This window comes from Schistocerca gregaria, chromosome 1, assembly GCF_023897955.1.
Source record: "Schistocerca gregaria isolate iqSchGreg1 chromosome 1, iqSchGreg1.2, whole genome shotgun sequence".
In the NCBI taxonomy this organism is placed as follows: domain Eukaryota; kingdom Metazoa; phylum Arthropoda; class Insecta; order Orthoptera; family Acrididae; genus Schistocerca; species Schistocerca gregaria.
Window position 1 is genome coordinate 894,330,749 of NC_064920.1, and position 26,538 is coordinate 894,357,286.

Genomic DNA, 26,538 nt, shown 5'->3' on the forward strand with positions numbered 1-26,538 from the left:
CTCACTGTAATTAACCATCGGTTGGATGTGGCAATAAGTGAAAATGCGACAAAGTATGAGGTTGGTGGCATTGGCGAGACACAGGTTCAAATGAAAGACGCAGTCTAATAACTCTCTCTGTTCCCCATAGGTTACAATAGCCAACTTGTTTGCTGATGTAAGTCTGTGTTCCATTGGCGGCTAGTCGTAACATTTAGCTAATTCAGATAGATGGTGATCTGTGAGCCACGGATGAACAACAAACCACCAAAAATCTCTTGCCAGAGATGTGTTCACTGTTGCTAGTGGCAGATGTCAGCTCCTTTAACATCCATCCATGGCATTTCTACCACAGGGTGTAATACAGCAGTGTGTGGTTTTGCCGAAAAGTTTGTGACAGCAGTACCACTGATAGATATGTCTCGGCTGTGCAGTGATCATTTTTCTTGCACCCCATCCTCTTCTACATAGTATACTCATGTAGGCATCATATCTCGCACTGCTGTGTTGAAAATTTTAGATTCATGCGTGCTGTTTGTTCCTCCAACTGTTCTACCCTTTCTTCTTGTGTTAGTGCCCCCATGTGGGGTCCGCATGACCCATTGACAACTTGTACTGCTTCTGCGCCTTTTCTTTGATCATTATTACTCTTGTTTCCAGAGGTGGTGCATACGGAAACTTCTGCCAGACTATTCAATATGCTAGCTCCCACAGTGACAAACCTTGATATGTGGCTATTGTTGCACGAATGCCTACAGACAACTTGTGCAGAAATAGAATACACAGTGACTGTTCTGGTAACAGATCTGGTCCTCGCAATGCACGTAAGGCCGCATCACTTAAGACTAGGATCTGTTACCCATCAGTTAATCGCTACAAGCCCTCTGTAGTCTGAGATTTGGTGACAAGGTATATAATTGCATAAGTGCCTCCTTTAATGTGATTTAACAATCTTTTATTTCCTCCATCACAGCACCTTCTAAAAATGCCACCATTATGATGTACTTACTGTCGTTTGTAAGTACACTGTGCTGATGGAAAAACACACTCAGTGTGTGTAAACCAGGTCATTGGGCAGTTGGACCAAAATGATGGAAGCTTGCTCACACAAGATCATTCATCAAAATTGATTCTTGATGAGTGAAGTCAATGTCTGCACGTTGCAACATACTTGAGACTGCAAGTTGTTTCATTTTGACTTCCATCACAGTTGCTTGTGACATTGTGTCTGTCAGTCTCATGAAAAGAATATCTTCATTTCCGAAGAATGACATGGGGGTCACCACTTTGGTGGATGCTTTCCTCCAATTATGATAAACTCTGAATAACGCAGACACTAGGTAACCCAAGTAAGCTACTTTGTTCAGCACTCACTAACAACAAAACTAAAAAAAATGAATAAACAATAAAATTGTTCATAAAATATGCAAGTTCCTTGACACTACAGTGTACGTCTCTCAGTTGCTTGTCTGCTACTCTGAATCAAAATACTAATGTCACCAATAGTGTTCTATTTTGATTTATTGAAGTTTACACAACAAATATAATAATTAAGTTGAAAGCAAGTGGTTAATCAGATATGTCAGTGTAACATTTTCTGGGATGACAAGTAATTGGCTTTCTTTTAAACATGTATAGGACTAGGGGCACTTTTTATGTGAATCTTAAATTGCACATGGCTCATTTTCCTATGCAGTGGTATATAAGTAGCGGGTTGCACAAAGTAAAAAACAAATTTGAAAAATAAGAGCCACCATTTTGTCCACTACATTACAGGTACACTCAGGAATGTTGTTAATGCCACAAACAGGTTATCAGTAAAAAGTTAAACAATCATTCTAAGGAAACTGCGAATGGATTAGTTTAGAAAGCCCCTTATAGTGCAACTCAGATTAAAATTTGCTTCAAAAATTATAAGAAAGTGAGAATTTTTGATGTGGGTAGTTATGTGTATTGCACACAGTAACATTTGTAAAATATCATAAAAAGAGCTCTTTAATGCCACAAACAGGTGCTTTCGTGGTTGGTATAAACAGGACATCTATACATAACTGACACGGTAGTTTATAGAATATCAAGCTTCAGTGCTCTGCACTGTCTTCAGGAAACCCACCAGTAGTGAATGATATCTGAAACTGCTCTTTTAGCACCATGCAACCCAAAATAATTCTGTTTAACACATTCTGCCTAACATACTCAGGATAACAGTACTGCAAATCAGTAAGTCTTGTCACATACCATTCTAGCAGTTTCTAACTCAAAGCTAAATAGTTTGTGTGCAGTACAGAGGTTTATGAGAGTTCGGATTGTAACCAACAAAAGAGGCGAAATGACAGCACATTCCACAGTGACCATACATGAAGGGCTTACGGTTCTCCTCAGAATTCAAAAATATTTTACTGACACCCACCTACATAGAGAGAAATGGCCAGAGCTCATATGGAAAGATGTGGGTGTTCATTTTTCTCACATGGTACTCGTGATTGGAAGCATGAATAAAATTTCTGAATGTGGTGTTGTGAACCCTCTGCCAACTACCTAAGTGTGAACTGCAGAGTAGTTATGTAGGTATAAAAACCTTGCATGTGTACTAAAATGTCACTCACCTACTAGTAAGCTGAAAGGCTAGATGAAGCTGAAAATGTAAAAGACCTGAAGAAGAACGGTAATGATCTTAAAGTATCTTCATCTTCTTAGCTGCCCAACATGTGATAAAACCAGATGCACTATCCCAAATTATTTGCAGTGGGTAACTGCCAGATGCTGTGGTATTTCTTATTTGTGGTCTCCAGTGGGATGCCCCAATAACTCTTTCAGACATACTCCTCCCACATTGCATTGCCCGTCACCACATGAGGTCTTATGCTGCTGCTGCTGCTGTTGTTAAAACCTGCAAGAATTGGCGCCAGAAGTGTACACAAGGTGCCCCAAATATGTTCCAGAGCTCTTCGCTGTGAGAGATGGCATTTGGATTTTAAAACAAAAGTACTGATCCGTCATTTGTGAGACAAACTCTCACAAAGGTTACTATGTGATGACACTTCAAGATGGGGAATGTTGTTTAGCTTCTCTCTGTGCTATTGATTTCTTACTGTCATAGGTGAATGTTATTGTAATTCTGACAACCAAAGATTGAAAGCTCGATTCCTACTAATCCAATCACTGTAAAATTACTTAACTATGTGCGCGCGCGCACACACACACACACACACACACACACACACACACACACACACACACACACACACACACCACTGGCACTGTTCCACTGCACCAGATGTTAATAGGTGTAAAACATGGCCAACAGTATCCCCTACCATCTCCAAAATGCACAGCAAGATTCCTACAGTTTTCAAGTCACAGTTAATTTTGACCTTTCATGTATAATCTGCTTGTCATATTTTAGCGGTTTTATTTCTTCTCATTTAATGTGTAAAGAACACTCTTAATTCTGTGCTCTGATATGATGATATAAAAATGTATTGATTTGCAATTAATTCACATGTATCAATTTTTCAGACAATGAATCATAGCAGCAATGAAGTTAAACAACTTCTTGCCAAGGTCTGTTCATCACTAGCTAAGAATGTTCCTCCACAACAAATGGCGCCAGAGTTCCTGAAGCTCATTATACCTATGTTAGTAAATGGAACCAAGGAGAAAAACAGTTACGTGAAAGCCAATAGTGAATTTGCCCTAGTTTCTGTTCTTCGACTGAGGCATGGGGATGAGATGCAACAGGTTTGTCAACACATGTTACATAGTAGATAATTTATTGGGATTGTTGTTATCTTCTTTCTCTCTTTGCATCTTAGACTTCTTTCGATATAGTCTCTTAAAGAATATTTAGCTTAATTTGAACAATACTCCCGGTCATTATATGAATAAACATGATGCAAACAGACACAAACACAATGAGGTGGTGGTCCACTGTAGGAAGTATTTTCTACTTATGTATTAGGTATCGTATTACTTTGTTACTATAAATGAAACTTTATGTCATTCTTTACTGCAGCTATGAAGTTTTAATTTCAAAAATTGATTACAGTTGTAGTCTCTGTAAAGACTAGTTGTGCTTTGATTGTTGTGTCATTAATACTTATTTTGAAAATGGCTGATACTGCTTCCTGCTCCATATTAGAGAACTGAAAAATGGTGAGAAGCAGGTTGTTGTTAATGTTTTATCATCTTTGACATTTTCCCAGAAACTTTGTTTTCCAAACTCAAGGTGGTGGTGTTAAAACACTCAAACACATACACTACCGTTCAGTTCAAAACCCACATCATTTAAATATAAAATTTGTCAAATATATGCTAATTAACAAATACCTAATCATCATTTTTATGAACAATGCACATCTTCTCATTTATAATTATATGTAGCATGCAAAATTCCAGTTTTCATTCCACATATAAATTCATAATTGTTGAAGTTTTATTAAAGATTGTTAATAAAGATTATTTAAATGGAGCAAACATTACAAATAAATTTTTGGAACAAAAATTATAAATCAGGCACTTTTTATTTAGACTGTGTCTACTGTTATAAGCCACAGATACGGCCTCTCACTAGCCAAAGTGATGAGCATAGTAAAATCAGTGGAAAACAATAACTTTCACAGCATTGAGCATGCTGTACAAATACTGTGGTTGCTACTGTGCCAGTGTAATCTGAAACCAATAGAATTGATCTGGTGTCAAGTTAAGAGATTTGTCACTAGAAATAACAAGGCATTTAAGCTATAATGTATACATCTTGGGAAATCTGGGGAAAACCTGGGAATTTTTTCAGCCTGGAGAAAACCGTTAAAACCTGGGAACTTTTTAGAATTCTGGGGATTTTTCATTGTTTTAGTTTTTAGTTAAATTTTTGTACAGAATATTACTGCAGCAATAAAACATAAATAAGAGAAAAACACCAGCATATAACTTTAAGTTACAATGCACCATTTACAATAACAAAACAGCCTGCACACGTGTGTCCACTGAAACCAAAATGTATTAGAAGCTTTAGGACGAAGACTGTGCAATGCTTTGTAGCAACAACTGCTTTGGTGAGTGGGGCATCACAACTGTTTAAATTAGGTTTGTTGGAGCAGATGCCAATGTGTTCATACGCATGCATGTAGCTGCTCTAAAAAATGTTTCTGGTGTTCCCAAGGTTCCAGATTCGTGCATGCACAGAGTGATCATAATTGTAATGAGTAGTAGTCTCCATATGACCTGCTTTTTATGTTTCGTGGTTTTGCTGTTCTCTCTCGTCCGATGAAAACAAAACAGATTTGTGTGGCTGGGAGCTATCAAATGAATTAAAATACATTCACATAATTATGGAAGACTAAAATATGTTATTAGTTTCAGTTTTCTCCTTTTATTTTATTTTCAAGTCGTTGAAGATCAAGCGTTAATAACTTTGCAAAACAATGAATTTATTTTGTCAGTTTGCTAAGAAAATTTGGCTTTTATTAATCTTTTCCACACAGGCAGTCAATTTATTTGAAACAAAGTGTTTCATTCCACACTGTTAGCTAGTTTCAACTGTTTGCTGAATTTCAAGCATACATTTTCATGTTCTTGAACATATGGCATTATGCCATAATAAAGGTTGGAACATGAGAAAATATAGTAGCAGTATTCCAAGAAAATTGGCATCCCGAAAACCACACTGTAAAGCTTTAGCTGAATTTTATATATCTGCTTCCTGTGAAACAGAATCTTTTCTGATCGTAAGACATGTTTTGATGTTTGTCTCGTTCTTCCTCTAGGCCTGAAATTATTTCTTAATTTGTGTGGTTTATGTCTTAAATTTCCAGAATGTCAGCCTTTGGTTAATTAGTGGCGCATCACACCGTGTTTTATCATTGTAACTCCTCAAAAGGCTTTATATTTACTCCTGAAGCAGAATATTAACTCCTAATTGTAAAGTTTCTTGGTTTCACAAGTAACCTTATTAATTTTTACACGGTTTGAAAAAGTCATAGAAATTTTATTGTTGTTTTTAGTTCTAGAGTATACAAAAAACTGATTCTTTTTAGTTTTGCAAGAAATTTGTATTTCTTCTTACTTAGACCCTACCCCCTTCCCCCAAGCTGTGTAGATTTAAACTTGCTCGGAAATGGTAAATAACAGTATTTTGGAGTTCGAATAAAAAAAATCTATGTTGAAGTCACCACATAGCAAAATATTAGGGTACTTTAAGTTGTAGAGTCTAGTTTTGAAATGAATGTTGTGCTAAGGACTGCTTTCTAATTTTGCATTCCTTATTATCTGCCCTAAGTACAATAACTCCATATGCCCCCTCCAAACGGAAAGGCAATGAAAAGTTTGTGAGCAGAGCAAACACCAAGTGCGGGCTTGCTACGTCCTCATAGCTGTGCGTGCGCAATGAAGCTTGTCTTCTGGTGCTCCCTAGCAACTGCTCAAATGAATCTATTTCTAACGGGTCACAGGAAAATTTTGTGAATTGTGGTGTAAGAAGCATTACTTTCAAAGTAGATTTCCTTTTACCGAATATGAATTATGTTAACTGTGAGAATGTGTGATGAATTTCTTCAATCACAGAGCATTTGACTCTCATTGAAAACACTTTGAGGACCAGACACTCAGAGGAGACATTTTGGGCCCAGAAGACCAGACATTTATATCATTTAAAATTTTAATAGCACATTTGCCTTTGATATAACTTAAAGGGTAACACATACAAAAAAGACAAACATTGTGGAAGGTTAGCTTTTCTTGTAGCTATAGTCTGTCGGTAAACTGAAGAGCGAGTGAGTCAGTCCCCACTCTGCCTACCCTGCTATGTCACAGGGCGCTTCTACAGGCTGTTTCACAACGTAGTACTGTCCCTACCGTGGTACGCGCTTTAAATCTGTGGCGACGCCATGTACAGATATGTCCCGGCTGCGTTTATTTTTAGAAAAATGTGTTAAGAGTATAAGGAAAACAAAAGACGATAGCTTCTTCAAAACAAAACATTATAGAGTAAATAATATTAACTTAAGAACGGAAGTTGGGATTCTACTACAAACATAGAACCGAATGCCTATTCATGTGAATGTATGTTCCTCTATTCGTAAGACGAACCAGATATAGTGCAATCAATCTGTAGAATTTAAGGCTTGTTCTTACTTTCTGTTTCTACTAAAAGATAGAAAGGCTTTCTTTGAAAGGCTGCATTGAAATTTAACAATTCTTGCAACACGAAGAGTGTTTAAAAAGTAACCAGAAATTTATAACTTTGTGTGTTGTATTTTTTTGTCACTGTCTTCGTAAACATGCCTGAAACGTATCTGTGCAGTGTTTTGCATATTGGATATTTACCCCGTTGTCAGCTGTCCAAAAGGTTACATGTGTTTTGGTGGCATCAGCTACTATTTGTTTTGTATAAAAATAGATTAGAGAATCTGTACTAAATTTTGTTACAAGAATGGAATAAAGTGTTTCAAATTTTTAGGAATATTAAATATTGCTTTTGGTGTGTTTCTTATGAGTAAACCAAGAGCATACAAGTTGTATAAACATTTCAAAGCAGGCCTTAAAGGACAGCAGTTTTACAAGAATGGATGAGATTAAAATCCACAGATAAGAGACCTATGAACTATCTTGAGGAAACAGTTCCTGAAGTGTTTTGGGAATTGGAAAAAGCATTGGCATAAGTGTATAGCATGTACTGGGGAATATTTTGAATAGGATAACATTGTTGTAGATTAACAAGTAAAGTTCTTACCAAAAAATAAAAATTGATATGTGAACGCACCTCGTATGTCAAGCTTTTTACATAGAAGTTCAGAATTGGTATACATGTTACGAAAGAAATGTCAGCAGTGTTTAGAATAGCTATTGCACACATGTTTTAAGCAATATGTCTTAGAATCATGTGAATAGTAACCAAGATAGAGTTTTAGTGACAGAATACATTCAAATGCTGCTGTTCTCTAAGCATCAAAGGTTTTACGTGATTGAGTCACGTTCTACTAGCTAAAAGTTAACTGATTTTACCATGAAGTTCTCAAGTTATTCCTGATTGTGTACAACTAGTATATAAAGGCATATATTACTTAGTACCACATTTGACTGTATTTATCGTGGAAAACTGTTTAACACTTTTACTGCCATGTAGTACATTTCTACTGAAAGAAACTTTACAGTGTATGAGCAGAGTCAGGCTTAAAAGCACACACAGCGTGCATCGTATTTTGGAGGTCATCATCAACATTGTCATTGTCATTACCACCATTGTCATCATTCTTGTCTTCGTAACTTTCTAAATTAATAACTATGGCATTTATTATGTCATCAATAACCCCATCCTTAACCTAGTACTCTCTTTCAAGTTTCTCCACATGGAGGCAGTATGCACTCCAATCATCTAGAGTTTTTTCAAAACCTGTAACAATTGGGACAAGTATTTTCATACGCTTTCTTTCGGTTACTGCAAAATTTAGTTCGGAATAAAAAATGGAAGCTCAGAGTATGGCTATAGACCTTCTTTCACCAACTGCAGCAACTTTGTCACGCAAATATCTCCAAGAATATTTCTTCCTCTGACGAAATTCTTCAGCTTTGACCATGCCATTTCAGTTGGATTTAAGTCACAGTTGTATGGTGGAAGCCGCAGCACAGTGTGTCCATGAGCTTTAAGTATTTTATTAATTTCAAATACTTTGTCTTCCGGCTTATGTTGTTTAATTAAATCAAATAATTTTGTTTTTCTCATCGTTAAATTAGCTTCCACCTTATTTTTTAATAACCATTCAATCATTTCGCTTTTATTTGAGGACCTAGTTGGAGCTTATTTTGTGATCCTTTTTGCGATATGAAGCGTTGTCCATAACAATAACACAGTTCGGTGGCAGATTCGGAATTACTTTATTTGATATTCAATTAGAAAATTTTTTTGAGTTCATTTGCACATGGTAGTCTCCTGTTGCACATCCCACTTTATAAACCAACTGTGCCTTGAGTAAGAATCCATCTTTTGATCCAATACATAATCCTCCTGCTTTCGCTAATATTGTTCATAATGCCATCAATGCCAGGGCCCTGCCACAGCCAACATTTTCTGTAAGTAATGTTGTTGTCCACCCAAGTTTCATCGATATTAAAGAATTTTCTGCCTAGCTCCCCTAATTTCCTCACTTGGATCAGGAACTTACATCACCAGTCAATTATATCTGTTCTTTCTACCAGACTCTTTTGTTTACTTACAGATCTTTTCCAGGTAAATCCTATTTCATGCAGTGTCTTGTGTAAAACATCTTTCTGCCAAGGAGAGTGTATTTCTTGTTTCACGTCAGTAAGTAATTTCCGTAATGCGGTCACTATTTTTTGGTTTATGTAAAAGTCCTCCATTGTTTGTCGAATGACCGATTTTGTGAAACTGTCTATAAGATGGGTTTCCTCCCTAAATTATTTATTTTCCTTCTCGTCGATTCCTGTAAACCGTGCGGCTTGTTTTTGAGTTCCTTCCTTATCCGTCCTATTGTAGCGAGGCTGATGTTTGGATAAACTGCAGCCCTTTGATTGGGACTGGTAATATTAGCCAACAGTTATTTTTGTGTCGCCTCCTTAACACACGCTGTAATAACATTAGAGAGGTTCAAACGCTCATTACTCCACAAATATCTCCTCTTCTTTGTATTCTGCACATTTTCTTGCAATGCAGGGTGATTATCCATCACTTCCGGATACTGAAGTACATTAGTGAGTACACAAAGTCAACTGACTGACACTGGCAACTAAGATCACACGAACAGAAATGACGTATATCACTGCAAGCCGAACTACACCACTAGACAGGTAACGGGCAACTGATTTTGGGTGGCCCTGTAGGCCAGTGGTAGGGTTCTTCTGGGAAAGGCCACTTCCCCCACCAAAAGCGCTGCTCGCTCTTGAGTTTACAGACTGACTTTATATTATATGTATATTAATGTTTTCCTATTTGTGTGTTTGCGCTATTTAACAGTATGGGCTGACTACATCAAGTGTCCTATGTTCTGAATATGTGCTTTCATCTGCTGTCATTTTATGGTGAGATAAGATGATATGAGCTATGCTTGGCGGACAAAAGCACATCACAATCTTAGTTTCAGTGCTTCGGAAACTAACATGCTATGTTTAGTGGAATTCATAGTAAAAACAAAGATTCCAAGACTTACCAAGCGGGAAAGTGCTGGCAGACAGGCACAATGAACAAAACACACAAACACACACACAGAATTACTAGCTTTTGCAACCGATGGTTGCTTCTTCAGGAAGGAGAGGGAAAGACGAAAGGATGTGGGTTTTAAGGGAGAGGGTAAGGAGTCATTCCAATCCCGGGAGCGGAAAGACTTCCCTTAGGGGGAAAAAAAGGACAGGTGTACACTCACTCACTCACTCACACACACACACACACACACACACACACACACATCCATCCGCACATACACAGACACAAGCAGACATATTTAAAGGCCTTTAAATATGTCTGCTTGTGTCTGTGTATGTGCGGATGGATGTGTGTGTGTGTGTGTGTGTGTGTGTGTGTGTGTGTGTGTGTGAGTGAGTGAGTGTACACCTGTCCTTTTTTTCCCCCTAAGGGAAGTCTTTCCGCTCCCGGGATTGGAATGACTCCTTACCCTCTCCCTTAAAACCCACATCCTTTCGTCTTTCCCTCTCCTTCCTGAAGAAGCAACCATCGGTTGCGAAAGCTAGTAATTCTGTGTGTGTGTTTGTGTGTTTTGTTCATTTTGCCTGTCTGCCGGCGCTTTCCCGCTTGGTAAGTCTTGGAATCTTTGTTTTTAATATATTTTTCCCATGTGGAAGTTTCTTTCTATTTTATTTACATCATCAGGAATTCATAGTAATATTTTCATAACACAAAATTATGCTGCATCTATGTTCTGGCGCGTCAAAGATTTTTTTTTCTTTTTTTTCTGTGCTTGTGTATAAAATCATTACTATTCAAAGGATTAATCAGTTTTACAGCTCCGAGGGAAATATACTGTCAGTTAACATGGAGAAAATGTATTTTCACCTGGTGAGAAGTGTATTTTTAAGAGGGAAACCCAGAAAAAAATCTGGGAATTTGTTTTCTTTAACAACTCCGGGTGCAGAACAGCATGTCATAAAATAACAGGAGAAAATGTGATACTTGGATGGCTTCATACATTCTGCAGGTGACAGTACCACTAGTGAAAAGTATTCCTCAGATTCAGATATGGAAGGAGTTTATAGGCTAATGGACAGCAGCTTCTGTGGCTCAAATATTTAACTATATGGTGACAATATTGTGAAAAGGAAAGTTGCTACTCACCATGTAGCGGAGATGCTGAGTCGCAAATAGGCACAACGAAAACACTGTGTCAAATAATTGCTTTCAGCCTCTAAGACCATCGTCAGAATTAGACGGCAAACACAGACATACACACTCGTGCAAACCCAACTCGCACACACGACTGCACTCTCGGCCAACTGAGGCCAACTGAGGCCACACTGTGAGCAGCTTCACCAGTGCATGATGGGAGTGGCGACTGGGTGTGGGTGAGGAGAAGGCTTCAACCTTTGTTAGACATTGTCCACTCCCATACAGTGCCTTCTCTGTTACCATTCCAGCACTACACAGCCCTCATTCCTCCATGGCACCCAGCCTCTTTACTTCTCTCCTTTTCCACTATCCCTTCCCCACCTCTCCACTCCCTCTGTCTAACTGTTTGCCCTACCCTCTTTCCACCTCATCCCTCCGTGCTCCCCAGCAGCATGTCACTGTCCGGCGCGCCTACCCTACTATCCCTCCCCCTCCCCGCCCCAGCCTCCTCCCTACCCCCATCCAGTCACCACTCCCATCGTGCACTGGTGCTGCTGCTCACAGTGTGGCCTCAGTTGCTGGAGACTGCAGGAGTGAGGAGTGTGTGTGTGTGTGTGTGTGTGTGTGTGTGTGTGTGTGTTTGCCATCTAATTCTGACGATTTTTTATCACTCTTGTTTTTGTCTACAGTACTAAATTAGCTAAGAATGAGAGCGTGTTATGTTTCCCCATCTGATCCCCTAAGAAGTATGTTGCCAAAGTTTTGCCATATATTTCTTTCCATTTAAAAATTAATGACACCAAAAGCTATATTGTTTCTCTACTCCTCTCTTTTTACAAATTAATTGCAACCCTTCACGTCACTGCAGGTTAGTTGGATCAGCTGGGTGGCCACTGCTGTCAAAGTTAAATTTGCCAGTAAACCTGTTATCCCTTATTATCCCTGTTTTGATGTGCACATAATGATCAGCATAAAATGTATCCTTATTATCATACTTGACTGTACTCGCAACAGCTTGGCTAACTGCTCCATATGAAATGAAATCCAATGAGATTCCAGCAAACATAGGATGATAGCCTACATGATATAATGTTAACATCAGGTTTATTCCTATGATGAGTGTTGTATAGTATTTTTTATGGTTTTTCGTGGAATTGTGTATACTGTGCTCCATTACATTGGCTATAGGGTATTGTATAATTATGCTTTTGTAATGAGGTGAAACTTTAAATATACATTTTTCAGGATATCAACTAGTTAAATTACTCACTGCCTGTAGTCTGTTTCATTTTTATGCTTTTATGGAGAAAGGGCCATCTGAAATGGAGAACTTCCTTATTGAATACACATTTGGAAAATCAAAGGAAGTCTGTAATGGCCTTTGTATAACTAAAGTTAACACCTGTATCTTTGTAATTATTGTCAAAACAATTTATGATTTTCTTCTTCAGAGTATGATATATTTTCATAAAGAAATTAAATTGAATCTTTATTGCAACACTTAACTTTCAGCGTTGCCTGAATCTTCTGGATGTTGGTGCCCGTGAGTCACTCAGTGATGTCATCAGCAAAGTACTGCGCAAGGTTGCCAATCAGCCTGAAGGGAAGGAAGAAGATTTGGATGATACTTTAATAACATGATTGTGTGTGCATTCTCGAAGATATGTGCTGAAACATTTAGTTGTCACTCTGCAAATTAATTGTGGCACTAAGGTGTTTTTTATGTGTATTACATTCTGTCAACACTGGCAGACAGTGGATTGTACATGTTGTGAAGTGATTTATGTAATTTGTGACATAAATATCTGTATGAAAGAGAGATGACTTTTAACGTATCTAGAGATGTAATAATTTTTCCTTTGTGTATTTTTGAGTATTACACCATTAAGGACTTAACCACATGTTTCTAGTGCAGCTAAATGTGGGGGGAAAAATTTAAGTCCCATAGATGGTAAGTATTTTGAAGACACCTGTAAAGTTGAAGACCTGTGCAGAAGTTTCAGTTTAGATCCGATAACTATTGTTAAATAACTTTATAAATTTGATAGGTTTTAATCTCGGATCACATATTTCTACGTTTCTGGAAAGCATTAGAACGGCATTGCATTGCAGGGTGTTAACAAGGGTATGAACATGTGGAATAAATTCTGTGAGTGACTTGAAGACTTCTTAAATTATAGAACCCAGTATGCTGTCCTCAATGGCAAGTGGTCATTGGAGACAAGGGTGTCATCAGGAGTGCCCCAGGGAAGTATGATATGACTGCCGCTCTTCTCTGTATACGTAAATGGTTTGGCGGATGGGATGGGCAGCAATCTGTGATTGTTTGCTGATGATGCTGTGTTGTACGGTTAGGTGTTGAAGCTGAGTGACTGTAGCAAGAAACAAGATGACTTAGACAAAATTTCTAGTTGGTGTGGTGATTGGCAACATGTTCTAAATGTGGGGTAACGTAAGTAATGCAGACGAGTAGGAAAAACAAATCTATAACATTCAGATGCAGCATTAGTAGTGTACTGCTTGATAGACACATCTTTTAAATATCTGAGAGCGAAATTGCAAACTGTTATGAAATGGAACAAGTGTGTGAGGCTGTGGTAGGGAAGGTGAATGGTTGACTTTGTTTATTGGGAGAATTTTAGGAAAGTGTGGTTCGTCTGTAAAAAAGATGGCATATAGGACACTGGTGCAACCTATTCTTGAATCCCACTCGAGTGTTGGCATCTGTACCAGGTCGGATTGAAGGTGGAATTGAAGCTATTCAGAGGTAGGCTTCTAGATTTGTTACTGGTACTCATAGGTTCAAACAATATATAAGTATTACGGAGATGCTTAAGGAACTCGTGTGAAAACCCTTGGAGGGAAGGCGAAGTTCAAAAAACACTGTTAAGAAAATTTATAGAACCAGCATTTGAAGCTGACTGCTGAATGATTCTACTATTGTTAACATGCATTGCACGTAAGGACCACAAAGATAAGATATAAGAAATTAGGGCTCATATGGGGGCATATAGGCAGTCATTTTTCCCTCACTCTATTTGCGAGTGGAACAGAGAAGGAAATGACTATTGGTGGTACAGGGTACCCGCCGCCTCACGCTGTACAGTGGCTTGTGGAATGTCTGTGTAGATGTATATGTGCTTTACAGCTGAGCAGGGAGAAGAAATAAAACAATCCAGAAGAAGGAACATGTGCTTGGTGCAGGGACACCCACAGCCAAGATTGTCAGGATAATGGAGATCCATGACAAAAACAATTTTCCGCTACACAGTTACCATCAAGAATATGCTAGGGTCAGTGAAAGATCAGTTAGTGTTTTCAGTTACCTAGTGTCTACACAGGGTGTATATGCTCTGGGACATACAAGAAATCTGGGAAAAATGCAGGAATTTTTTCATCCAGGAGAAGATGTGTGAAAACATGGGAATTTTTTTATTGTTTTAGCCTTCAGTTAAATGTTGTCGTTTTGACTGGTAAAAACTGATAAATAGCAAAATTTGTCAAATGCTTTAGGATGAAGACTATGGAATGTCTCGTAGTAATAAACTGCTGCCAAAGAGCGTGACGTCACAGCCCACGGGCTCACATGCATGCACAATTGAATTGCGTACAGGCAATACCTTCTCCCACTTCAGGTTACTTGAAGTGTGGCTGTTAGCTGTATCAGCAGTAACAACAAGCAGCCAGACACTACCCAGAAATTTTTTTTTGGATTATGATGTTTACTCTTCGTTTACACTTCACATCAAATGAAAACAAAGCGGATTTCTGTGGTTGGAAGCTATTAAGTGAATTAAAGTACATTCACATAATTACAGAAGGCTAACATACATTATTTTATTTCTATATTTTTGGCGGTCAGTTGCCTTGCAATACAATGAAGTTATTTTTGTTGGTTTGCTAAATAAATGTTGCTTTTATTAATCTTTTTGCCAGAGTCAGTCAATTTATTGGAAAAGAAGTGTTTCAATCCACACAATTGGCTAGTTTCAACTGTTCATTGAATGTCAAGTGCACATTTTCGGAATGTCAAGTGCACATTTTCGTCTCCTGTCAAAGATGGCATTATCATCTTGGAAACCGCACTGAAATCTTAATATCAGGTTGCGGCCTACTTCATTGTGAATATGGACACATGAATGTGCACTTTAAGCCGAGTTATGCATTTTAGTGCGGTGTACAAAATTCAGATGGTCTTGGAGTATCCTGTTTCTTTTATTATGTCATGTAAGATCTCTTAATACTGTATATGTATGAACATATGGGCTTCCTAAGTCATTGTAGCTGCTCACATGCAGTAATGCCTGTTTTCTGGTACTCTCTGGCAACTGTTGAAATGAAGCTATTTTTAACAGGTCACAAGAAAATATTGCAAATGGTGCTTTGAAAGGCATTAGTTCCGAAGTAAATTTCCTTTTAAGCAAGATGAATTATGTTATGTGTGCAAATGTGCAATGAATTTCTTAAATCACAGAGCATTTGGCTCTCATTTAAAACTTAACACATTGAGGACTAGCCACTTAGAAGAATTTAAAGTCCAGAAGACCACAAATTAAAGTTGTTATTTAAAAGTTTACTTGCACATTTGTGTGATGTATCTTAAAGTGTAACACACACACAAAGAAGAGCAATATTATATGTGAAAGCTTAGCTTTTCTTGTAGTTACACTATGTACACTAATTTAAATAACTTTTCCTAGTTGCTGTTCACAATACTTAACAGCGATGTTGGCTATTGGCAGACTACATCACCTGTCCCATGCTCTGAATATCTGCTGCCATTGCCTGGCAAGATCACATGTCATGAGCTATGACTGGCTTACAAAAGCGCATTTCAATCTCGATTTCAATTCATTGGAAACTAACATGCTGTTTTGAATCCATACTTTCGCAATACAAATAAAAAAAATATATGCAGTGTATCGTAATATGAAAATACCAACGTAAATGTTGCTGCACATCGCAGATCTTTCCAAAACTCTTTTGGCAAGTTTTTTTCATTATCTGAGATTCCACACTGGTATATAAAACCTATAGCATTCACAGGACTGATATTTTTACAGCTCCAAGTGTAGTGTCCCTTATTGTGGAAAAAGTGTATATTTCATCTTCGAAGAAGGGTATTTTCACGTGGGGGAAAAAGCAGTGCATTTTTAACTGGGAAATCATGGAAAAATCTGGGAAATATTTTTCATGTCCTTACATACAACCAGCTAAAGCATAGTTGTGAGTGTTGCATACGATACATTGGTCAGACACGGTGATGTATTTTGAATCACTTTTTGGAGCATGTGAGCAGCAGTCACCTCAGCCAAACCAACAAATCTGCCATATCACCGCACAATGTCAACAAAGTACAAGTTTGTTTTTGAACAGACATAGGAGGTGTGCCTCGCAAAATGAGTTCTGGGATTTGTTCATTAAAGAAGCAATGGAAATAAAGTGTTCATTACAATCTTGTCAACTGTGACTTTGGTTTCCAACTGAGCTCCACATGATTTTGACCTAAAGCCCTGTAATGTGGAAACAGCATAGGTAGTGGATGAAATGGATATGCAACACATGGTCTACGCTCACTGCCAAGAGAAGGCGAGGGAGGTACCATCAGCTGCAACATCTCTTCTGGTGGCATGCAGTTGGTCCAACAATTGGACTCTCAACAGAGGAGTGCATAATCCAGCAGCTACAAAAGAACATATTGGACATGAACCCAACCTTTCTCCTGAAGGTACTGAGCAGTAAGGTGGTGTTTCTCTCTCTCTCTCTCTCTCTCTCTCTCTCTCTCTCTCTCTCTCTCTCTCTCTCTCTCTCTCTTTTTTTTTTTTTTTTTTTTTTTTTTTTTTTTTTTTTTTTGCCCCCTCCAAAAAGCCATCTTGAGATTGACAGTGCATAAACAGTTGTTCATCAGGTGCTGCCCTTAGCATCTGAAGATCGCCTTTGAAAGCTGAAACTGGTTGTGATTGTATCATTAAAAAAAGTGACTGAGCAAAAAATAAAAAAAAGAATGCCCTACAATATGTCAATCACCATCTCCTTAAAATGCCCTGATATGACGCCACAACTTGTCTGACAACCCAAGAAGGTTTCAACAATAATTAACAGTATTTTAATTGGCTATTACATCAGCCTTCATATAAGAAAACAGGCACTGAGCCATGGAACTAAAAAGAGGTTTCTGCTGCGAACATTGTCTAATTGCTCTGATGATAAAGGCAGACAGTAGATGCTATGAAAGAAAAGAGCAGTTGTAACTGAAGCTTGAAATAACCTTCCTAGTGTCAAAAAGTAAATTTAAAAAAAACTGCAGAACTTCGATATTGCCTTGTAATTGTAGAGAACTTTTATGTCTGCACACAAAAAGGTATCAAGTGAATTAAGTTGAATAATTCACCATCACACTCAAAAATTCATGAATGTTAAACAAGAGCTGCCAGTTTTTCCTTTTTTTAAAAAAACCTACAAAACTTCGATATTGCCTTGTAATTGTAGAGAACTTTTATGTCTGCTCACAAAAAAGTATCAAGTGAATTAAGTTGAATAATTCACCATCACACTCAAAAATTCATGAATGTTAAACAAGAGCTGCCAGTTTTTCCTGTGATGATGCCAAGTTTCAGTGACACTAAGATTAGCAGTGTGTATGTGCCCTGTGACAACCAGGAAAACTGGGAAAAATGCCAAAATTTTATCGTCTGGGAAAAACCCGGTAATTTTGTAGATTTACAAAAATTTTTCATCACTTTAGTTCTCAGTTAAATTTTTGTAATTTTGACTGGTAAGAACTGATTGATACTCTAACAAAGAATTTTACTTTAGCTAACTACCGCAGAATAATACTGCAGCAATAAAACATAAACGAGAAAATAACACCAAAATAAAACTTTAGTTGCAATGGAAATGCACCATTTACAACAACAAAACACAGTGCAACACAAGCATCTGCCAACAGCAAAATGTGTAAAACCTCATAACAACAAACTGTTTTCAACGCATCTTTCTCATGGGTCTTATTTTGATGAGCTTGGCATCACAACTGTTTAAAGTTTTAGCATGTTGCAGGAAAATATTGAGAGTGGTGGTTTAAGAAGCATTACTTTCAAAGTAAATTTCCTTTTAGGCAAGATTAATTTCTTAAATCACAGAGTGTTAACTCTCACTCAAAACATAACACTGAGGACCAGCCAGTTAGAAAAATTATGGGCCAGAAGGGCAGCCATTTATACCATTATTTAAAATGGTACAGGCACATTTGTGGTGATACATCTTAAAGAGTAACAACACTAAAATAGATTAAGTTTCAAGTTAGTTTTTCATATTTATTTTAGTCCTTTCATATATTATGCATTAACATTGACAAAAAGCTAAATTGTCCTTTAAAAAAGTTGAAGCGAGTTCTTGAGCAATTTCATTCATAATTGGCTTTTATATGGAAAAGTCAAAATGTTCGATGAAACACACGTTCAGCCAGATAGCCCACGAAATTTTTGTTGCACAGCAGTGAAATTTATAATAGTGCTTGTGAGAAATATTGAGCTGCTATAATTTGTGCTATCAGAATTCTGCCTAACCACATCCTCATAAAAGAAAGAAAAAAAGCCATTTTTGGAGACCAGCATTAAAAAACATTATATTTGAAAGCTTAGCTTTCCTTGTAGCTGTGCTGTATGTATATTAATTTAAACTATTAACTTTTCCTATTTCTGTGTTCATGCTACTTAACAGTGATGTTGCAGCTGGTTGTCTACACCACATACCCTATGCTTTGAATATCTGCTGTCATTGGCTCACGAGATCATGTGATATGAGCTACGATTGCCTGACAAAAGCACATCGCAATCTTGATTTCAGTGCTCCGGAAGGTGCTGTGGTGTACTTGGTGGATTTCTGGTGTTTATACTTTCATTATACAAAAATATACAGTGTAAATGCTGCCGCACATCGAAGTTCTATGCTATGGCATAAAATCTTCACCATTTAAAGGATTTATAAGTTTTATAGCTCTAATGGAAAGTGTATTATCACTTAATACAAAAAACATGTACTTTCATGAGCAGTATATTGTATTTTCACCCAGGAAAATGTGAATTTTTAACCAGAATATCCAGGATTTTTTTTTTCTTGTCTGTGTATGCACCATGATTAGGGAATATGATCCTATAACCAGCCTGTCTCTTGAGTGGCTATGTAACATTTCCCATTTCTACATATAGCAGGTGCTATTCAACCATCAGAGAGATGAGGCTTGAATGTTGGGCTGAAAGACTAGTACCTGACTGAGGTCTTATTCCCATTTCTGTAACTAGCATAATGCGTAAAGTGTTCAGATGCAGTGCTGGTAACCTACACCATAAATTAAGATAAGATTGTTCACCTAGTTAAGATAAGCATGTGATTTCTATGCAGTACCCCACAATTCGCATGATTTGTTCCCAATTTAGTACTCAACAACTTGGTAGGAAACTTTTTATGGAATTATCAAGATGTAATTCCAGAATGAGATTTTCACTCTGAAGCGGAATGTGCGCTGATATGAAACTTCCTGGCATATTAAAACTGTGTGCCCGGCCAAGACTCGAACTCAGGAACTTTGCCTTTCGCGGGCAAGTGCTCTACCATTTGAGCTACCGAAGCACGACTCGTGCCCGGTCCTCACAGCTTCACTTCTGCCAGTATCTCGTCTCCTACCTTCCAAACTTTACAGAAGCTCTTCTGCGAACCTAACAGAACTAGCACTCCTAAAAGTGAACTAGCACTCTCCACAGTATCCTTTCTTTCAGGAGTGCTAGTTCTGCTAGGTTCGCAGAAGAGCTTCTGTAAAGTTTGGAAGGTAGGAGACGAGATACTGGCAGAAGTGAAGCTGTGAGGACCGGGCGTGAGTCGTGCTTCGGTAGCTCAGATGGTAGAGCACTTGCCCGCGAAAGGCAAAGGTCCCGAGTTTGAGTCTCGGCCAGGCACACAGTTTTAATCTGCCAGGAAGTTTCATGATGTAGTTGTTAGAAATAACCTGCAAGCTTAAACAGTGCTCCATCAGTGGCAGAATATGGCCACGTGCCTAATGTTAATATTAATTTTAGTATCTCCTAATGAAATGCTGAACAAAGACTTAACTGCTCCAAAGGTCGACTACCTGGTGAATGTCACCAAGTGTTGTGTAAGCTAACCATGAACTGAAGACAAATGCTTTATTAAAGAATTTGCTGGAGTCGTGACACGTGTGCTTTTGAAAATCAGATTACTTCACTTCTTAAAAAGTCTACGAGAAGATACTCAAGTACCCTCAGTGACAGGAATTTGAGTTTGTTAATCAGTTAGGGACCAAGGTACATCTATATAGATACTGCACCAGCCACCATATGGTTCAAAATACCTTGTACCACTGCCATTCATATTCTTTTATGTTCCACTGACATAGGCAAAATAAGTATCTATATGCCTCTGTATGAGCCCTAATTTCTTGAAAATTATCTTCGTGGTCATTACGCGAAATGTCTGTTAACAGCAGTAGAGTTGTTCTGCTGTCAGCTTCAACTGCCGATTCTGTAAATCTTCTCAATGGTGCTCCTCTAAAAGAACATTGCCTACACTTCAGGGAGTCCCATTTGCGAGCCCAAAGCATCTCCATAATATTTGTGTATTGTTTAAACCTACCGGTTACAAATCCCCGAACACTCGAGCAGTTCTCACGAATAGGTCGCACAAGTGTGACATGTATGTGATCTTCTTTACACATGAACCACACTTTCCAAAAATTCTCCCAATAAATTAAAGGCAATCATTCGGCTTCTCTACTCCAGTCCTTACATGCTCATTCCATTTCATATCACTTAACAACATTACACCTAGATATTTAATCAATGTGACTATCAAGCAGCACACTACTAATGCTACATCAAACATTATTGATTTGTTTTTCCTACTCATCTGCATTAACTTAAATTTTTGCTGCATTCAGAGGCTACCATTCATCATACCAACTAGAAATTTTGTCATCTTGTATCCACCTACAGTCATTCAACAATGACACCTTCCTGTACACCATAGCATCATCAGCAAACAGCCACAGACAGCTGCCCTCGCTTTGTGCCAGATCATTTATGTATGCAGAAAATAATAGCAGTCCTACCACCCTCTCCTGGGGCATTCCTGTTGATAGCCTTGTCTCTGAAAAGCACGTGGCATTGAGGGCAAGATACTGAGTTCTATTACTTTGTGTCACTCACATATCTGGGAAACTATTCCATATGCTCCTACCTTTGTTAATAGTCCGCAATGGAACATAGTCTCAGATGCTTCTCAGAAATGTAAAAATACGGAATCTGCCTGTTGCACTTTTCCACAGTTCGCAGCATGTGAAAAGAGCAAACTGAGTTTTAAATGAGCGATGCTTTGTAAAAACCATTCTGATTTGTGGACAGAAGCTATTTCATTTTGAGGAAATTTACTGTATTCAAACTGAGAATATGTTCAAGAATTCTGCAGCAAACCAATGTTACTGTCACTTGGGACGTTGCACAGGGTGAGAGATTCGTGATAAATGCAAGCTAAGTAAAGGGCCAGTCCCGTATGGTACTTTTTGTAAAACACAAGCGGGACTACTAGTAGATCTTGTGACTTCTTTATTACAACTCCCTGTTTCTCTATGCCAGGGATGCTCATGACTATTTTGTCCATATGGGAGTCTGTGTGATGGATTTAACTATAGTGACTGTGACCAACAACATACATCTACTGCTGTATTTGAACTTTTTGACTTTGTAAAATATTTTCTACTCCCTTAGGCCATATGATATAGCAACGTTATGTAAAATATTTTAAAGAAAAACATTCTTGGTTGTAATTTATTCTTTTATTAACACCAAGTTTTGCTTTCATGAGGTATCTTCAGATTATCCATAGGAATGACAAAATAAGCAAAATTTGGGGCATGGTCCTAACTTGCACAATTGTAAATGTGAATAAGAAATTGTTGCTGACCATAAAATTCTCCTTTTACACCATATTAAGGACCATAAAACAGGTCTGAACTAGACTGAAGCACGCATCAAATCAGCTGAACCCGCATAGACCTATTAAAAAGCAGTTAATATAGTATTGTGTAACCACAGGATAGAATTATAAATAAATAAACAAATTAAACGAGAGATACCTTAATGAAGTTGCACCAGTAGGTCAGAACGGTGCAATGGTAGGAACACACACACACACACACACACACACACACACACACACACACACACACACACACACACACACACAGAGAGAGAGAGAGAGAGAGAGAGAGAGAGAGAGAGATGAGGCTTGCATAAAATGTCTCCAGAGCACACACATAATTGGTACACAAAGCAATTATGTGACAGTCAGCATATTTGATGCTTACAAAAAAGACCTAAAAGTGTCTGATCCACTATAGTTATAATCCGCGAATGGTAGGTTGACTACATAAAAGAAAATTATTGGGAACAGGAGCAAAAGGCAATCAAATCTTTTGTTACTACCACAGAGGTTATAAAGTTCCCAGTCATGGGGAAATTATTGTATCAGTCAGCTAAGTTGTTCAAAAATCTTAATGTCCATGCAGCTTTTTCATCGCCTAATAAAGTTCACAATTCTTACATGCATAATGAATGGCCTGCTAAAGATTGGTATGCTTCCTCTGGGGTTTACAAATTGCAATGCAATGGCTGCCATAAATTCTATATTGGTCAAACTGAGAGAATGATTAGAATGAGACTTAGCGAGCATTTGTCAACCAGAAAAGGAAGCAGCACCCACACTTGATTGTGCTTTGAAAGGTAAAAATCTGGATCTATTGCAAAAGTGGGAAATCCTTCAACATATGTGAACGATCGACAAACAATTGCTGTACAATCAGCTCCATAGTAGGAACCAAGACTTTTATGATTTAGTGATGTCACTTTCTTAAAATTTTTACATGAGTTTGCTTATGCTCTTCTAATGGGTTTCATTTTGGTTTTATTAACTCCTCCCATCACAATTCCTTGTTAGACATTGTACTTTTAAAGTTGAGTCGGGATTTACTATTTTAAGAAGTTGTTTTATCCCCAGTTATTGAGATGACAACCATCTTTTGTGGCTACCTTATAATTTTATTAGTTAGGCTGATGTGTATTTAGGAAGTTTGAGGCATCAAGGGATCACAAATTTAGCATTGGAGGGCAGCATGGAGGGTAAAAATCGTAGAGGGAGACCGAGAGATGAGTACACTAAGCAGATTCAGAAGGATGTAGGTTGCAGTAGGTACTGGGAGATGAAGAAGCTTGCACAGGAGAGAGTAGCATGGAGAGCTGCATCAAACCAGTCTCAGGACTGAGGACAACAACAACAACAACAACAACAGGCTGATTTTACTATTTTATCTACATGGAATAATTTAAAGGTTGCTTTATGGGTGACTATGTTCTGTTTAATTGTAACTGCTTTGTTTCAGTATAGTGAATTGATCATTTTTCGATCTTTTTTTTGAGCATTAAAGATAGTCACTGTCACGTAACTGATATGAGTGCTAACTATGCGTGTCCTCTGCAGATATTGTATGCAAGCCTCAATCCACTGCTCACCTGTTTCCCCTCTTGACCTTCCTGCTGTGATGTTATGGTGCCATCTCTGTGTATTATGTTTAAAGGAGTACATTTCTTTGTGAGTGCTGTCCTATCACTGCACCATTCTGACTTGTTGGCACAACTTTATTAAGGTATGTCTCATCCAGTTTGATTATTTAATTTGCATTCCATTCTATGGTTACACAATGTTATATTAGTTGTTTTTGATTAGGTCTTTGCGGGATTATCTGATTCGACACATGCATCAGTCTACCAGAGAGCCATTTTGTAGTTTTTTAAATGTTGTAAAAGAAACACGTATCTGAGGGGTCATCTGATTTGATGCTACTTCAGTTTAGCACAGAGCCATTCTATGATTTTTTAAATGTTGTTAAAGGGGAATTTAATGGTCAGTAACAATATATTATTTACCTTTAGAATTCTCCAAGCCAGGACTGTTCCCTAAATTTTGCTTATTTTATTATCCAAATAGATAATCTGAAGATACACTATGAAGGCGAAATGCACTATTAATAAAAGAATAAATTGCAACCAAGGACTTTTTAATTAAAAAATTATGACATTATAAGGGGGTTGTTCTTCCCCCCCATGAACCATAGACCTTGCCGTTGGTGGGGAGGCTTGCGTGCCTCAGCGATACAGATAGCCGTACCGTAAGTGCAACCAGAATGGAGGGGTATCTGTTGAGAGGCCAGACAAACGAATGGTTCCTGAAGAGGGGCAGCAGCTTTTTCATTAGTTGCAGGGGCAACAGTCTGGATGATTGACTGATCTGGCCTTGTAACACTAACCAAAACGGCCTTGCTGTGCTGGTACTGCGAACCGCTGAAAGCAAGGGGAAACTACGGCCGTAATTTTTCCCGAGGGCATGCAACTTTACTGTATGGATAAATGATGATGGCGTCCTCTTGGGTAAAATATTCCGGAGGTAAAATAGTCCCCCATTCGGATCTCCGGGCAGGGACTACTCAGGAGGACGTCGTTATCAGGAGAAAGAAAACTGGCATTCTATGGATTGGAGCGTGGAATGTCAGATCCCTTAATCGGGCAGGTAGGTTAGAAAATAAAACAATAGGAGTGTGGGTAAGCTTTTACAAGCAGCACAGCAAACTATTGTTGTGGCCTAGATAGACACGAAGCCCACGCCTACTACAGTAGTACAAGTCTATATGCCAACTAGCTCTGCAGATGACGAAGAAATTGAAGAAATGTATGATGAAATAAAAGAAATTATTCAGATAGAGAAGGGAGACGAAAATTTAATAGTCATGGGTGACTGGAATTCGAGTGTAGGAAAAGGGAGAGAAGGAAACTTAGGAGGTGAATATGGATTGGGGGTAAGAAATGAAAGAGGAAGCCGCCTGGTGGAATTTTGCACAGAGCACAACTTAATCATAGCTAGCACTTGGTGCAAGAATCATAAAAGAAGGTTGTATACATGGAAGAAGCCTGAAGATACGGACAGGTTTCAGATAGATTATATAATGGTAAGACAGAGATTTAGGACCCAGGTTGTAAATTGTAAGACATTTCCGGGGCAGTTGTGAATTCTGACCACAATCTATTGGTTATGAACTGTAGATTAAAACTGAAGAAACTGCAAAAAGGTGAGAATTTAAGGAGATGGGAACTGGATAAACTGACTAAACCAGAGGTTTTACAGAGTTTCAGGGAGAGCATAAGGGAACAATTGACAGGAATGGGGGAAAGAAGTACAGTAGAAGAAGAATGGGTAGCTTTGAGAGATGAAGTAGTGAAGGCAACAGAGGATCAAGTAGGTAAAAAGATGAGGGCTAGTAGAAATCCTTGGGTGACAGAAGAAATATTGAATTTAATTGACGAAAGGAGAAAATATAAAAATGCAGTAAATGAAGCAGGCAAAAAGGAACACAACCGTCTCAAAAATGAGATCGACAGGAAGTGCAAAATGGCTAAGCAGGGATGGCTAGAGGACAAATGTAAGGATGTAGAGGCTTATCTCACTAGGGGTAAGATGGATACTGCCTACAGGAAAATTAGAGAGACCTTTGGGGAAAAGAGAACCACTTGTATGAATATCAAGAGCTCAGATGGGATCCCAGTTCGAAGCAAAGAAGGGAAAGCAGAAAGGTGGAAGGAGTATATAGAGGGTCTATACAAGGGCCATGTACTTAAGGGCAATGTTACAGAAATGGGAGAGGAGGTAGATAAGATGAAATGGGAGATATGATAATGTGTGAAGAGTTTGATAGAGCACTGAAAGACCTGAGTCAAAACAAGGCCTCGGGAGTAGACAAGATTCCATTGGAACGACTGATGGCCTAGGGAGAGCCAGTCGTGACAAAACTCTACCATCTGGTGAGCAAAATGTATGAGACAGGCGAAATACCCTCAGACTTCAAGAAGAATATAATAATTCCAATCCCAAACAAAACAGGCATTGACAGATGTGAAAATTACTGAATTATCAGTTTAATAAGTCACAGCTGCAAAATACTAACGCGAATTCTTTCAGATGAATGGAAAAACTGGTAGAAGCTGACCTCGGGGAAGATCATTTTGCATTCCGTAGAAATACAGGAACATGAGAGGCAATACTGACCCTACAACTTTTTTTAGAAACTAGATTAATAAAAGGCAAACCTATGTTTCTAGCATTTGCAGACTTAGAGAAAGCTTTTGACAATGTTGACTGGAATACTCTCTTTC

The 26,538-nt window shown here is 38.1% G+C and overlaps 1 protein-coding gene across 1 annotated transcript in view; it reads left to right on the forward strand.

The window, feature by feature from the left end:
- LOC126273901 (eIF-2-alpha kinase activator GCN1) overlaps nt 1-13,086 on the forward strand; it is a 225,651-nt gene extending 212,565 nt beyond the window's left edge. Inside the window, exons 40-41 of the mRNA XM_049977066.1 lie at nt 3,499-3,720; nt 12,782-13,086. Of these exons, the coding sequence (XP_049833023.1) occupies nt 3,499-3,720; nt 12,782-12,910 (351 nt within the window). The 3' untranslated portion in view covers nt 12,911-13,086. The remainder of the gene's footprint in view (nt 1-3,498; nt 3,721-12,781) is intronic.
- Nucleotides 13,087-26,538: the final 13,452 nt, after the last annotated feature.